This window comes from Falco peregrinus, chromosome 14 (assembly GCF_023634155.1).
Source record: "Falco peregrinus isolate bFalPer1 chromosome 14, bFalPer1.pri, whole genome shotgun sequence".
In the NCBI taxonomy this organism is placed as follows: domain Eukaryota; kingdom Metazoa; phylum Chordata; class Aves; order Falconiformes; family Falconidae; genus Falco; species Falco peregrinus.
Window position 1 is genome coordinate 8,082,949 of NC_073734.1, and position 16,035 is coordinate 8,098,983.

General features: G+C 43.5%; 1 protein-coding gene across 1 annotated transcript; it reads right to left on the reverse strand.

The window, feature by feature from the left end:
* Positions 1-8,858: 8,858 nt before the first annotated feature.
* On the reverse strand, positions 8,859-14,338 carry LOC129785652 (protein phosphatase 1 regulatory subunit 3E-like). Its single transcript, XM_055818832.1, has one exon. The coding sequence runs from the start codon at positions 14,308-14,310 to the stop codon at positions 13,351-13,353; it is 960 nt and encodes a 319-aa protein (XP_055674807.1). The 5' UTR covers positions 14,311-14,338; the 3' UTR covers positions 8,859-13,350.
* Positions 14,339-16,035: the final 1,697 nt, after the last annotated feature.

The following is a 16,035-nucleotide window of genomic DNA, read 5'->3' on the forward strand; positions in this document are numbered from 1 at the left end:
AACTAAAATAGCTGATTCCATTAGACTTAATATTTAATGAATCCACAAATGTGCACTCAAAGTTGATGTGACATCTAAGGGTAAGGTTGAGCTGTACGGACACGTGCTTTAGGAAAATATAATAGTACAGCAAAGTTTTGGTCTAAAACTTTTTTCCACAATTTTAAAATGGTGATTAGAAGCTAAGCACAAAACAGGCATGCAAGCAAAGTATCTGTAAGTTGATCTAAGAGGAAGATCTTAGATCTAAGATCTAAGGGGAATGTTTAATCTGTATAAGATGACAAAGGCAAAATTCATACTCCTTTGGAAGTACACAGCCCTCCTACAGGGCAAAAATACGCTGCAGGTTATACAGAAACCTTTCTTATGTATTAAAATGTAGGGCTGCCTTTTACTAGCTGAAGGGATGCCAAAGTAATTGGGTTTTAAAAAAAAAAAAAAATCCTAGGAGCTAATTTTTGCTACGTAAGGTCATAGGTAAAAAGCCTGCCAAGAGAGACTCCACTGTATATTTAAGATAAAACTATCTTTTCCATAGGAGTTAAACAGCAAAATGACTAAGAGGGAAGAGTGAATTTGACTGTTCCACAAGAGTCCTAACTTGGCAGTGGTTTATAAACAAAAGGCTCCAGTAAACCTAGCGTAAATGCTTTAAAAACTGTCAGTACTTATCCATTATTCACAGTATCATGCAGTATTGTGACCACATTCAGAGCCCAGAGAGCTGGGAGCTTGATCCTGACCTCTCACAGACTCCCTGCGTACTTTTCAAAGGGAATGAGAAAGTTTGTTTCAAATCAGAATGACTGCAGGCAAGTGGAGATGGGAATGCATGAAAAGATTTCAATTTGGTACTGGTTTTTCCACCCTATTTTTCCAGTTTTACTAGAGGCATAGGCCCTTCATTCATTGCCATGTAATATATGACCCTTGTGGATCTCCCTTGAAAGGTTAGTCCAGAGCATTGTAATGCATTTTGATATAATTTTTCCCTTAAAATGCTTGTATTCTTTCCTTTTGATCAATGAAAGATGAAACAGTCATTTCTGTAATCCCCTAAGAAACCTGGGGAATAGTAAAAACTGGCAAATCTGATCTCTTCCTCAAGCTTTGCCCTCGTCTATCAGTCGAGCTTGTAAGGTTACACGTGAGTATGGATAAATGACAACTTTCTGAAGAAACCATCTGAGACTGGATTCAACCCTTCTTTCATGGTGTACAACTGGAGAATGGATTTCTTTTGCTTAAAGAGGAGGACCAGGACCTCGCTATCTCTAGTTCTTTTAGGATTTTGTATGAACTTCAAGTGCTTTATTGAATTTCCCAATTCAAATTAAAATAGGAACAATAATACTTGAGTGCTTTTCTTGTGTGGTTTACGCAGAGAGCTCTGGCGTTCTGTAGTTATTTAGGCCAAAGGACGTCTATTGGAGTAAATATTTGTATCTTTCTGCAATCCACTCCACTACCTGAATTGTGCTGCCAAAAGGATGTGTTCTTCCTTGTTGTGTGCCACCCAAGCAGAGCTCCTAGCTTTCCAATAATCCATAAATTCACTACATTCAGCAGCAGCTGGAAGCCTCAGGTAGACCACCATGCACTGCGTGGAGCCCGATTCTGTAAGAGCATGAATGCAAAACCTGCCATCATGAATCCGTAATGAATGCTTTTCATCAAAATAAAAAGATGGAGTGAATGTGTATTGGCTTTGGTCTATGACACAGTTTTAAATGCTTTTGTATAAATCATAGGGGAAAACATCAAACTTGTTCACCACTGTGTGCTCCTACAGAAAATTAATAAAGGAGATGATTGTTTACAAAAGAACCACTTTATCTGTGAACTCTTAAAGTCTTGATCCTGAGCTTATGAACTTAACACTCTTAATTATTGGATACTAAACATTACAGACTCAGCGGAGAGGTTGGTTTTACGGGAAATTATGCTTTTCATACTTCTCCCACAACCAACAAACATGTCTCTCTGTATCTCCTAGAGGTAATTATATCATCACCTTTCCTCTTGCCAACACTTCCTTTCTGTTCCACAAGTACCAACCCCTTTATCTCTCAAATTATCTAACTGAATCATATAAGCTAAACTCAGGCTAATTTTTTCAGTCTGTATTTAGTTTTCTAAGATTTTTATCGACATCAGTCCTGAAAAGATGCATACCTACAATTTCTTCTGGTTTTCAAGCGATGAAGCACTGCCCCTCTCTGCAAATCCTGACCCGTCATGTGTACAAATACACATCATGCAATTGTTACTTCTCACCAGAGGGGGGGAAAATAAACTGTATAGAACTGAAAGAACAAAAATACACAAATAACACTTGGTGGTGTTTTGATGAGCATAAAATAAGGGCAATGTCAACTTCACTGTCACTAGATTAGCAGCAAGACAATTACCAAAGCAGCCCTGATGAACAGAAGATCTCAGTTTCTAACGCTCCCCTTAACTGGTGTCTCCAGACAGTTGATGTCCTGGGGATCAGGATCCTTTTTCTCCATGCTGATCTATCGGGAATTTTGTTGTAGTAGTGGCTCCCATCGCAGAGTTTTATTGTGCCAAACTGACACATAAAGCGCGTTAACATCTATTGCCACATCAGCCTAGTCACATCAATACAGAACCGCACCAATAAATCAATCAAAAACGATCCTCAGCTCCTCAGCTGGGCACGTGTGGCATTTGCTGTGATGTTGGGAGACATCACACAGCAAGAGCCAAAGCAAGTCGCGCCTCCTGCGCTGCATATTTTGAGGAAGAGAAGGCAAACCCTAAGCACGGTGCCTGATGAGCAGCGCCAGCCCCAGCGGGTGGGATGCTCCAGCTGCCCAGCGGCGCAGAGCCCGTCTCGGTCACTGCACGTTACAAAGCCGCTGTTGCACGGTGTGACCACACGGTGGCGCCCCACAGGCCACGGCTGGTGCCGTTCCCTGCTCCGCTGCGCAGCCCCGACGTGACCTCCCAGCTCCAGCGCATCGCCTCGGTCAGCTTCAGGATCAGAAAAACCCCTAAGCACAGCTTGCTTCGTTGTAAATGGTTAAAAAACACTCCTCACAGCACTATACGTAACAAAGGAATTAACTTCAACCTCATATTAAACCTCCATAAAATTAAAAACCCACTCCTCACAGCATAACAAAGGAATTCACTTAAGCCCCGTATTAAACCTCCATAAAATCTAAGCCAAAAATTAAAATAAATTGTACCCATCACCTTACCATCTTTCTTTTCCCCCAGTCTCCTCTTCCCCCTTCTCGCGGCACACCTGCAGCTTGGCCTGGTGGAGAAGCGGGGTGCGCACGGCCAGCCTGCAGTTTTACCAAGCTCCAAACGTGATGCCAGCCCTTAGGTCAATGGGAGCCTCCAACAGCACAGCGGAGACCGACCGGGAGCTTTGGGAAAAACGTTCTTCCACCAAAATCATGGGGGAAACTGCTTTCACCTCAACAAAGCTGCTCCACTCCTGGGGAGACCGCAGCAGCCACCTACGTGGCACAGGGCCACCTCTGCAAACGAGCCTCTGCGGGGGGAATCGTGCCCGGGCTGGTGGAAAGTTGTGCACCTTTGGCAAGCCATTTCCAGGGAATGTGAGCTCACGGATGTAAGACAGTACTACAAGACTCTTGAGCAACGTCCATCAGCATCAATTACCAGCAAGACATGCTGCAGATGGCACAGACAAACGTTGAGAGCAGCTTGGGAGTATCCTCAATGTTATTTTCTCCACTTTCCCCATGCTACTTGAGGCACAATCTTAGAGGAAGAGTCCTTGGCAGGATAATTTAGTCTGTGCTATCTGGATTGGTTAGTGTTTGCCTCAATATTGACGATATCCCTTTGTTCCTGACAAAGCATAATTCAATCACTTCAGACCTGATCTATTTTAATGCACTACATCCTCTGCTATTAGGCTGTTTTACTTGTCATTTGTTTATAGCATTTAATTATTTATGCTATTGAACCTATTTTGCTTAGAGATGTATTTTAATGGAGGTACAGCACTTGTACCTTTCGCTAACCATGAAAATCAAGCCACAGGATAGGAGGATGAGTTTGCACTTCTTAAGACCCAAGAGTACTCCTGGGTTTCAGCCATCACCCCTCTCCCTCCTTCACTGCACAGGTCTGTATCAAGAGAAAATGACAGAGAATTAAGTATTCTTGGCAACTTGTGTCTGTGCTGACAATCCCTCATTTGTGCCACAACTGGTAAGGCAACGCCAGTGATAAAACTGGTGTAACACCACCACTGCATGGTGCTTTTTTTCATTCTTTTTTTTTTTTTTCCCCTGCAATGTGTCATCCTCATCTACAACTGGAACATTTTTTTCAGCTTTCTTTTAAACCAAGGGGCTGGTCTTACATCAGGTTGGCCTGGTAAGCGTGTTAGACAATGAAGAAGAAAATTCAGCCATTCAAAACCTTGATAGGAATTTTGTTGTCTGCTTCCCATATCTTCCATAGGTTTAAAGAGCAACTGAAGGACAACATGGTCCTTCAAAACACGCCCCTGCTTCTATGTGATCTAAAGCAGTATTTCCAATGGGGAACCTTAACACAGTCTTGCAAAGGGCCGCTCTTCAGCGGTAGCACAGACAGCCCCCATTTTTCCTTTCTGCCTGCTCCTGAATACACGATGAGTTGCAAGGAAGAAGAGGCAGTCGCGCTGAGGTCAGGGAAAAGATTGGGAACCGTAGGCTAGATCACAAGCACAAGCTCCTGGGATGAGGGTGCCTGAGAACCTGAGCTGATTCCGCAGCTCCCTGCTGCTGAAAGGCCAGGCTCTTGCTCGCCCTCCCTCCTCGCCGTACCTCCCTTCTCCCTGCACCACATCCTCCTCGCTCGTGCCACGTCTGCGGGTCACAGGGGCTCTCCTGTTTGAGACAGCCATGGCACTCAGTACGTCCCGAGCCAACGCAATCATCGCTCAGACCAAAAATTGTTGGTAGACTTCAAGAAGTGCCCAGAGAGGGACCTTAAGAAGTAGGGATTGTTATTATCACTATTAGCAGCAGTACTACTACATGAATACTACACACATTTTAACACTTGTTATTAATAAAGACTCTATCTACTGTATGTAATTCTGATTAATAATCAGATTAATAACTGTAGTCATATTTTGTCCCACGTAAGACTGAAGAAAAAAATTAATCCAAAACTAAAAGAACAATGTAAAACTGTTCCTTTTTTCAAAAATCTCACCACTTCAGGACCACTCAAGCATAACAGCAGTTTTCAGTTCAAACCATAGGCCTTACCAAAAAGAAAATGGAAATTACACTATTATTTTAATTATTACAGTCTAATATTTATGGTACCCTAAGAAAAGACTTCTGGGTTCTGTAATTTATGTGAGCTAAGAGTTCATTTTTACTTGAACAAAAAGATTAGATAAACATTAAATCAGAACACATTGCTTCTGGGAAAAAAAAACCTGAAATCTGGGGCTACATTTTAATTACTTTGCCCTTTAAAAAAAACCACATGGAAATATTATTACTATTAACAATAATGAGACAGCTAAGCAGATGTTTCTGAAAGAGTATAGAAAAATAAATTGTTCTAATTACATGTGAACAAACACATAACGTTTTTTCTCCTTATGGCTATATGGCTTTTATCTGTATTATAAAAGAGGATTAAAAAGTGTTAAAGAAAAACTGAAAGCTGTTCCTGACGTTGTAAGATGCTGCCTACAGTGAAAGGCTAAGAAAACTAGCACATTATAACTATGCAAGAAACAAATATTTTGAACTTAGCAATTAACAGAGAAAGAATATATGGAAGAGTCCATATGAATAATTTAGCTAATACCTAGATAGCCTCAATTCTGCGTCACCACTGGAGGAAAAGCCAAGTGCTGGTTAAAGAAACAGCTTGACTGCACTTACTGCTGAACACACACAGGCTTAGGAACGTTCCTCCTAGTCCTTCAGCACTGAAAAATTTAAACTTATTTTTTTCAAAATAAAAATCACCCTTCTTTTCACATACCTCATCTCTCCTCTATGAAAGCCACCCCCTCCTCTCCTGAAAGACTGGTGACTGTGCTTTCTAGCACATCACGCAGGCTTTTTTGGCAGCTAAATGTTGAATCGCATTTGGAGACTGTTTCAACTGTTACTAGCGAGCGTAACGATGCAAAGCCAGGAAAGAGTAAAGCCACGAACAGCTGAAGGACAGGCATCCCCTTCTAAACTACAGACTGCTAAACTACATCTGAAACTGCGTTACCAACACAAGACTATAAAAACAGCTACGTACATTTACGTACGCCGCTAATCTCATCCTATCTTCTTGAAAGATGGTCACCCTTCAGAAGATGAGATTGCCAGCATCACTCGGTATACTGCAGCTTCCACTGAGGGCACCCTTAATGCAGACTGCCTGAAGACAAGCTGGCTGGAAAATCTGGCCCAAATATTAGGTATTTGTCTTCAGAGGTGCAGGTCCATCCCAACATGTCTTCATACACGCACTAGGGATGAACTGGAACATAGCTGTTTCATTCTTCACAGAAAACAACTCAAGGTTTGTCAGTTAAAAAAATAAAGACGTTTATATTCACCATGTGCTCATAATTTCTATCATTAATCTTTAATGACAACGAGAAGCTACAGGTTTATAAATATATATTTTTCATAATTGTGACAACCAGTGACTAGATGCGGTTTTGGTGGAAAATTGTCTGAAATACTGTAAGGCTAGGTAAATTACAAGGCATTATTAGAAAACATTGATTTTGAACTTTTGGTGATATTAGATTACTTGTACAAACATTAGAAACAAACATTACTAACAAATATTACCTGGTGAAATATAAACACTGCAGAAGAAACTACAACAAAAACCAAAAGTAATTTACTAGTTAAGTACATAGTTAAGAAACATTTTTTTTTTCCTTCTTTTTAAACAAAGTCAAGGTAAATCAAAGAAACAGTAATAAAAACTTGCATGTTAAAGAACGCTGCCTTCAACAGACAGCATCTCCATTACAGAGAGAAATAAATTGTGTAACGCTGTAAGGGAGGAGTTAATTGGTTTAAGCCATTCCAAAACCAGTGATTTTCTGTCACGACAGTCAGTTTTCCTCCATTACAACATGGATTCACGTCCAGATGTAGACAGGTTTTGCACCCTAGTAGAGCTCATTTTGTACCAGCCTTAAAATGCGTGAGCTCCACGTCAGGGTGCACCTCCACAAAGGTGTTACAGGATGTACACAAATGTTTGATACACCAGAGTTCAGGAACTGGACTTATGAGTAATCCCAACCAATTTGAGTTTTACTACTTTTTATCAGCTTTAAAAACATATATATTATCTCTTGGACTTTAAAAGTATAATACAATTTGGCTTATTTTTAAGATACAGGAATACAAAAATTTTAAAACTCACAACAGTAACACAACTTTTTGTCCTAGAAGGTGATAAAAAATAAAGTATAATGTGCGAGACTTCATTATGCCACTTCATGAAATAATTGTCTTGTTACTGTTATTCAAAGGAGTATGACTATGATTTAGTGAAGTCAGATTGGACAAAAAACAGCCTAAAGATACAACACTATTTAAGACATACAGCTTCCTTAACACTTCTAACAGAATATTCTATACACAACACACCAATACACCAACTATACCAATCAAATTAAATCCTAAAAATAAACCAAGTGCACCATTATATTGCATAGAAGGAAATCCCTGGTATTAATACACTTGCACTGGAGATTAGGACCTTCTCCCTGCTTTACTAGATCAAAGTACATATGTTTTTTAAAAAAAGCACATCTCATCTCATATTTGACATTTTTCTTAGCTATATTCTTTGGAATCGCTAGTGCATGTGTTATTTCAAGCACATTTTTATTCTGCATGCTATTGTTTAATATTAAAAAACTAAAATTGAAGAGTTTTTCTGCCTTCTTCCCAAAGCACATAATATAAAATAAGCATTCTATGTTGCATAAAAATAACATCAGACCTTTCTCAATAACCAAAAGCTTAAACAAAAGCCAAGATAGCTGAATGAAGAGGATATTCGTACAAGATGGGGAAATTCAGGGTCAAAAATCCTCTCTGTAAAATAATTTAAGTGTCATGTTTATAAGGTGGATAAAGAAAGAGTCCAACCAACAGCCAATAGTTTAACAGCTCAGTATTCTCTTTGATATGGAAGATCTACATTCGAGTCCATACACTGATTTAAGGAAGTTCTCTTACCACTTAGCTATTATAGGGCAATCCTCTCATATAAGCTGAACGTGAGAAAACCTTCCCACTTAAACAGCTATGTTTCCCTGAACATGTTTCATTTTGAAATGTCACCATTTTTCATTTTAAAAAAATACGGATCAGCCCTACATAAGGCTAGGGGGCTTTATTTTACAGCAAAATTGACTTAAACTATGTTTGAAAAAAGCTTAATTTCAGTGCTCAAAAATATTTTCATTTCAGCAAGTAATCCTTTCATATATCCAGAACACGTACACATAAAGTGCATACAGGAAACTGAATTACTGATGATTTGCCAAAAAGCCATGCAGTATAATTGGAAGGTAAAAGTCATTTTCTTCAGATATTCCTTACAGTAAGCACTTTTCTCTCATGATACAAACCGTGCAGACACATTAAATCCATCCAAAAGTTTTAACGATATATATTATGCAGATTCAGATAAATAACAATAGAAGCTGAAGAGACTATGTCTCCACAAATACATTTCATAAAAAACTAGAACTTCTGGTTTCAGATAGAATATATATTTAGAATATCTGTGTAAGAGGTGAATATGTACAATAAATATATTTTGTTATATTAACTATGGTCACAGTTGTTTGGTTGTTTTTTTTTTTTTACTTAACTACATAAATGTTGAGGTCTAGCAGGAAGACATATTTCTGACTGCAAATTCTTTCACTGTAACATGAGAAAATATTACCAAATTCTTCTGGCTGCTACAGACACAGAATTCCTGGCACAGCTGTAAGTGTATCAGGAACTAGAATTGATTATTTTTAGTATAAATTTCATATTAACGACAAAGCCATTATTGGACTTTTGGTGAGAGAGCTAAGGAACACATGGGATTTCTTCCTAAGAAATGTTGAAAGGCACATAAAAATTTCAATATATATTTAATGACATGCTAAAAAGCTGATTCTGATATTTCTGTAAGTTACTTTACATTAAAATATAGAATTAGCAGATGCTTGCCTGTTGGCGCTATGGAAAAAGGTTTCATGTATCCATAAAGAGATCATGCTTATGCATGAACAGACATTTGTTCATTCAAGTGATACATTTTCCCCTCACATATGCTGAAACAACAAAGAGTGTGCACTTATTCTGTTCTTCACCGAGATACCCAGGCACACATATTTACATTAAAAAGTTACTTGTGAATGGCAAGAGGAGAAAAAAAATTTACCTGAAATTATGTACATATATTGAAAATACGTATGACAGTTTCAGTTACTGATTTAATGCTAATAAATAGTAATACGTTTAGCTAGCTGAAATTCCATTTACAGTCACTTGATAGTTCCAATTCCGTTTAGGATTTCTAATAATTAGGGTAGATTTCAAGAATATTGCCATGAAAGGCATATAACCCCATGCAAAAGATCTACCAGTTTAAGGGTGAAGCAGCAAACACCAACGTATATCAGACATACACTACAATTTGACTCACTGTATAAAGTATCATTATAGTGCACATAAAATAACATGGCACATTTCATAAAGCTACAACCTTACACAATAAATGACAGGTACGCTTTTACATCTGCAGAGACATAAGCAATGAGTAATTGATTTAAAAGTGAAGTACACGACCTAAGTATTATTGTCTTGCCTAAACCATTCTAGTATCACTTGGAAAGGAAGGTGGCATGGGCTCTATTCATGCGAATAAAAATACAAACAGCTGACATTTTTTTTCCCCCAGAAAAAAAGTTGGCTTGAAAATTTAAAAATATTTTACTTTGCCTCTGAAAGTTCATTTTGTGGAACTGTGTTCTTTAGACATGTGATTTTAAGAAGTTGTTTTGTTCCTGCTCCCATTGAAATGATTGATGTCCCGCCAACTTGAAAATTATCCTCTTCAACACAGGTCTTTCTCCTCAAAGTCATAATTTATGTAAATATTACATAATAACTATTTGGGATTTTTATTCCATCACTTTTTTTTTTTTTTTTTAATCACAATGCTTCTAGCATGCCACACATAGATGGCATCAGATTGAACTCTAAAGGATTGGAAACCGTATACAAAGGCTGCCAGTGGAAAGAATACTTATAGCCATTGCAACTAGAGATGTTTTTGGAGATCTAGATAGATCTTGCTTGGAGATAATTTCAAGTGATATTAGTGAAAAAGTGTAATCAACATAGCAGAGCTTTGGCATATACCACTGATAGATTTCTATTAAAACACCTCAAACCTCTCCCACTAGATTTCATCACTAGCATTCTCTAGTCAAAGTTGACTGGCCACAACCTTACCTTTCCAGGCTTTAAAAAGTAGGTGTTTATAAATGCTTCTAGAAGACCGTGTCTTTTACTGGACTTGCACATATCTCATCAATAACCTGTGATCAAGTTCAAGCCTACCAAATTTAGTGCTGAGGACAGGCTTAACTGCTTGAAAGCTCAGGAGACTCAGTTTTTCAAAACATTCTTCTGGTATGCTACATCCTCAAAAGGTTTAATATTCAGATTCGTGTTTGATGAAAGGGGCCACAAATAAAAGAGCAATAATATATGAACAGTATTATAAAGCCATAGCCCAATTCTACCTACAAAATTTCAACTGAGAGCAACAGTAATTTCACCTTAGTCATGATCAAAAAAAAACAACCAGAAAGGTAATTACAACAACTTGCTAGCGTACTTGATGCACGTACATCCATTTAGGTATTCCAGATTTAAAGAGTTTAAGCCACAGATGCTATAAGGAGTTTTTTAAATGACTAGAGACCCGCAGATGCTGCATAAATCAAACAGCAATAAGCATTGCCATTCACTGGAAAAGAAGTTCTACAGTTATTCACTGTTAAAAATGGTTTTAGCACCATTTGTGCTTCTAAAGCCATTAAAACAGCAAACAGGAAATCCTGTGAAGTCTTTATAAGCAAAGTTGCAGTATCAGTTAGTTTAAAATGCATAGAAACTATATTTTTTCTCCAAGCCTTTTCATCACTCTCTGTAACAGTTGTTGGTTCGCTATTCGGGTAAAAAAGGCCAAGCAAAAAAATGTTTCTGAAAGCTTAACACATACATAAAAAGGTGTTTGGCTATATTTCCACCAGATTTCAAAGTGCTTTCAAATGGAGACAAGTCCTTTTCCTTCTCTCCAGTATTAAGGCTCTTATAAAAAGAATAAGTTTAACTAAAAGACACTTGGGCTTTCTTTACCAAATACACCACTTAACATGCTTTAATTATCACATTTTAAGACCCTAATTCTGCAATTGTAGCTTTATAAATGTGTCCTAGCAATACAGAGGATTACTGTATTAGAAGATTTGGGCCTTGATACTCTAAAATGTGAAATCCTCAGTAGATGACAGTAAATTTCATTTATATTCTGTTTCTATTAAAAACATGGGGATTAGAAAACTGTCTGAGAAATAAAAACCAAGTTACCAATACTACAGGAGAAGTCTTTCTATTGTTTCTATTAAATCAGAAACAGTAATCTAGAGAAATTAAATGAAATACTCTTTTTCCATCAAGTTTCCAGACTTCCCTCCCCCCTCGAATTTATAAGTTTAATTATTCTGACTGAACCAGACCCTCAGGAGACAAAAGTGCTCTCAATTCCCACCAAAGTGAAAAGGTTCCATGAACTCAACATTACTCAAGCTGCTTGGGACACTTAACCCTTTTGAGGGTTACCTGGAAAAATGCAGTTAAACACACTCCATTCCTAAACAATCTACCAAAGATCCAAAACGTCAAAGGCCTGATCTTACAGTCCTTCATAAGCAGATGATGACACTGACATCGGTTGTACCATTCTTAGAAGTCATATTCGTAGAGGTCCCTCACTTGCAAACACATACACACCTAGATCCTGGAAAATCAATACCCAGATTTGGCACCAGCACCTGTATTTAGCTGAACTCCTAAAAAGCAAGTTTCAAAAGGAAAAGACTACGTTTACTGTTAATGTAATTTAAAATATACTTTTGAAGGCAGAAGTCAGGATGCTCTGTAATTCTTGTTGATGTATTTTTCTACGGCAAGCTACAACTTTTTGCAGTTTGTCTGACTAAATTTAGCCAGTTTTGTGAAATCTGTCACTGAAATGACGATGAAAACTTTGAAGCATTTTGTTTTTCAGAAAGCAGGCTCCTGCACTGATACCTTAGCATGAGAGATGCAATTAAACTGTTAACAGGAATAGAACTGGAAGCGTTGCTTGGGATGCAGACTAGAATTATGGATTCAGCTCTTGCCATCTCTAGTTCCTCTGGTGCATGTTCCACGACTTTCCTGCTGACCTGACACAAGCAGCTTTATGGGCCCCTCCCTGCCAACACAAACATCAGATCCTGACAAACCTTTACGACAACATACCAGGTGAATTTTAAAACGGAACACTTGCTTTTTAAAACCTCTCAGTGGCTCGCATTCCTATGAGTATGCGACATTGTTTTGCTTTTCTAAAGATGTTTATAGACACCTGAAAGAGGGTTCAAATTTTTTAAAAAATTTCTGTTTGAACCGATCCACCACTTGCGACAGCACGATGGAACACAGGTACGCCTGGTGGCACCTGTACTCGTGGCTCTTTGGGTCCAAACCCGCTGCGTGCCGCTGGCCCCGGCCCTGCCAGGCCCGTCGCCCCGCGGGGCAATTAGCGGGAGGCAGCGCGGCTGCGGGCCGGGAGCGGCCCCGCCGGGCCTGGCTTTGCTTAAGCGGGATTAGCGGAGCAGGACGGCAGGGCGGGTGCCCTGTGACACTGCCCTCCGTGTCACCGCGGCCGGCCCCGCGGGGGTGACAGCAGCCGATCCCGACCTCCGGCCCCCGGGAGCCGCCGGCTCGCACCTGTGGGGTGACCAGGCAGCCCTGCGGCCCCGGGCGGCGAGAGTAGCCACGGCGCCCCCCGTCCCGGCCGGCAGGGCCCCCCCACCCCGCGACTGAAGGAGAGCATATAAATTATCGTCTGTAAACAGGGCTGGGGAGCACACCCGCCGGCGACTTACAGAGAGGCGGCTGGGGGGCCGCAGACCCCCGGGCGGGCAGGGCGGCGGGGGGCGCCGAGCCCGGCCCTGAGGGGGCGCCCCCGGCCCGCCGGGCTCCGCGCCCCCCGCCGCCCCCCGCCTCAGATGAAGTGGACCCAGGCGGTGCTGTCGGGGTCCTGCGGGAGGCCGCCGGCGGGCGGGCCGCGCTGCCGGCCGCGCAGCCGGTAGTTCGTACCCTCGTTGTTGTCCCAGTACTCGGCGCCGGCGACGCGGTAGCGGACGGCGAACTCCAGCGTGGCCTCGGCGGCGGCGGCACCCAAGGGCAGGAGGAAGGCGAAGCGGTCGGTGAGGCCGTCCGCCGGCCCGGCCGGCTGGTAGGCGGCGGGGACCTCGGCGCAGCTGGCCCAGCCGTTGAGCGTGTAGCGCACCGACACGGCCTTCTCGTACGCCAGGTTGAGGACGCGCACGGCGCCGCGCAGCCCCGCCGGCTCGGCCCGCACCCACTCCAGCCTCACCTTGTGCTGCCGCACCCGCTCCGCGAAGCCGGGGCTGGCGCCGGGCTGCGGCGGGAAGAGCGGCTCCAGCAGCGGCGGCGGCGGCCCGAACAGCACCGGCTCCAGCTCGCCCAGCGCCGGCGGCTTCCTGGTCTTGAAGAGGTCGGCGGTGCGCGGCGGCGGCGGCGGGGCGGGCGGCGGCACCTGCGGCAGGTCGGCCTCGCAGAAGTGGCGCACGGAGGTGAGCTCCAGGCCGAGCGAGTCGGCGAACCGCACCGTCTTGCGGCGAGACGGGCTCTGCTGCAGCGCCGGCCGCAGGCTGCGGTCGCCGGGCGTGGGCAGCGACTTGGCGCGGCGGCGCTGCGTGGGGCTAGGCGGCACGGCGGGCAGCGAGGGCTCCCGGCCGCGGGGCGGCGGCGGCGGCTTCTCGCCCGCCGCTTCCCGCACCACGGGCGGGGGCGCGCCGTCGCCGTCGGGGCTGCAGCCCCCCTTGCACTGCTCGGCCAGGCTGCCATACAGGCAGGCGCTGCAGCTGAAGTTGCGCGGCAGGTAGAGCCGGGGCGGCGGCGCGGGCACCGAGGTGTGCAGCGAGCCCGCCTTATCCATGGGGGGACCGGCGGCCGTGACGGCGGCTGGCGCACGACCCGGGGCCCGCCGCCCCGCTGCGTCCCGGCCGGCCGGCGCTCCTCCTCTCGGGCCGCGGCGTGCGGCTGGCGGGGCGGTCTAGCGCCCCGGCCGCGGGCTCTGCCTCTCGCCTTCGCCCGCACCCAGGGGCAGAGCGGTCACCTCGGCGCGTCCCCGTCGCGGCCGGCCCCGGCGGATGCCGGCGGGTGCATGTGTCCGCGGGCGGCGGGACCGCGGCGCTCCGGCTGCCGCCGCTGCTGACGTGCCGGGGTCAGGCAGCGAAATACGCCCCGAGTCATCCTTCCTCCCCCATAGCTCCGCGCTCCCCGCCCGCCTCGCTGGCGGCCCCGCCACCTTCCCGTTACACCCCCGGCTGCCGGCCCCCCTCTCCCGCCGGCTCCCCCAATACCGCGCCTACGCCGGCCCTCTCATCCTCCTCCGCCTCCTCCTCCTCCTCCTCGCTGATGTTCTGGGTCTTTCCTCGAGGATCTCAGCCGAAAAGAGGAGGCGGGAGGGATTCCCCGGTGGAAGCATTAAAATTCATAGCGGCGCGCTCGCTCGTCCGATCCGTTACAGAAATAGCTGCTAAAGGAAGGAGCAAAGCCGGGCTCGGGGAGATTAAACGGGCCGGTAAGAAACAGCTGGCTTGCAAGTTGGATCTCGCAGTGTACATTTAAAGGAAGAAATCCAGCTAATCTGCTGTAATGCGTTTACAGTGCATCTGCTGAATAAAATACACCTGCCGCAGCCCTCCTACAGATTGCCATCGGTAGTAAAAGCGGCTCCGGTCTAAACACGGAGGGCTGGTTATGAAACACAGACCGCGTTTGTTCTTCGCAGGAGAGCGTTTACTAATTGCCGAGCGATATTTGAATTAATTATAGTTTAATGAAAAGCAGACTGGTTGCAGCCAGTTCAAGGAGCTAAAACACTATTTTAGTAAGCCGCTTCATTCGAGACTTTCCGTAATCTGGTACTCGTTTTTAATTAGTAAATTGCATTAAAAACAGTGATCCCGCCGTCCTGCCGGAGACTGAGCCTGAACTGTGTTGACATGTGATTCTGATTTAGCTTCTGAGCAGGAGATTTTACACCTTCATTGTTTCACCTGCAGCACTTGGCGTTCCTTTGAAAGTCTTGGCAGTGGAAATGCCGCTGATGAGATTAAGAATGGGACAAGAAAACCCGATAAGGACCAAGAGTTAAAAAAAAAAAAAAAAAGCCACCAGAACACGGGGTAAAGTTCCCCACTGTCTCATATTAGAACCATCAGCTTTAACTCCTTTATTAATAAGTATGAAAATAACTCCTAGGTTATTGCTGCAGGGTTCCAAATCTTTTTAATGACAGATGGCTCATAAACAGGGCATGAAAAATTATGCCCATGAGTGTTAAATTTGATACCATTATACTTCCAGATGATGTGTCGTGTCATTGTCTTACATTCGCAGAATGATCATAGGCTTTGAAAAATCAAAGAGTAATAATGTAGGGAATTACATCTGAATTCATTAGCCCAGGATCTTAAAATTGTCTCACTTGTCCTTTAACGCACACTATGGGAAAGATTCGTTAGGCCTCTTTCGCGTGCTTCCCTCCCAAAAATAAGTACGTCAGGAAAATAACATGAACTCATGTTTGGGTCTTTTCAACTCATGCTAATTTGGGGGAGAAAAAGAACAGAGCCAAAAAATTGTTCAAACAGGC

Excerpts from the sequence above, each read along its gene's own strand:
- LOC129785652 (XM_055818832.1), bottom strand. The coding sequence starts at position 14,310 with ATGGATAAGGCGGGCTCGCTGCACACCTCGGTGCCCGCGCCGCCGCCC.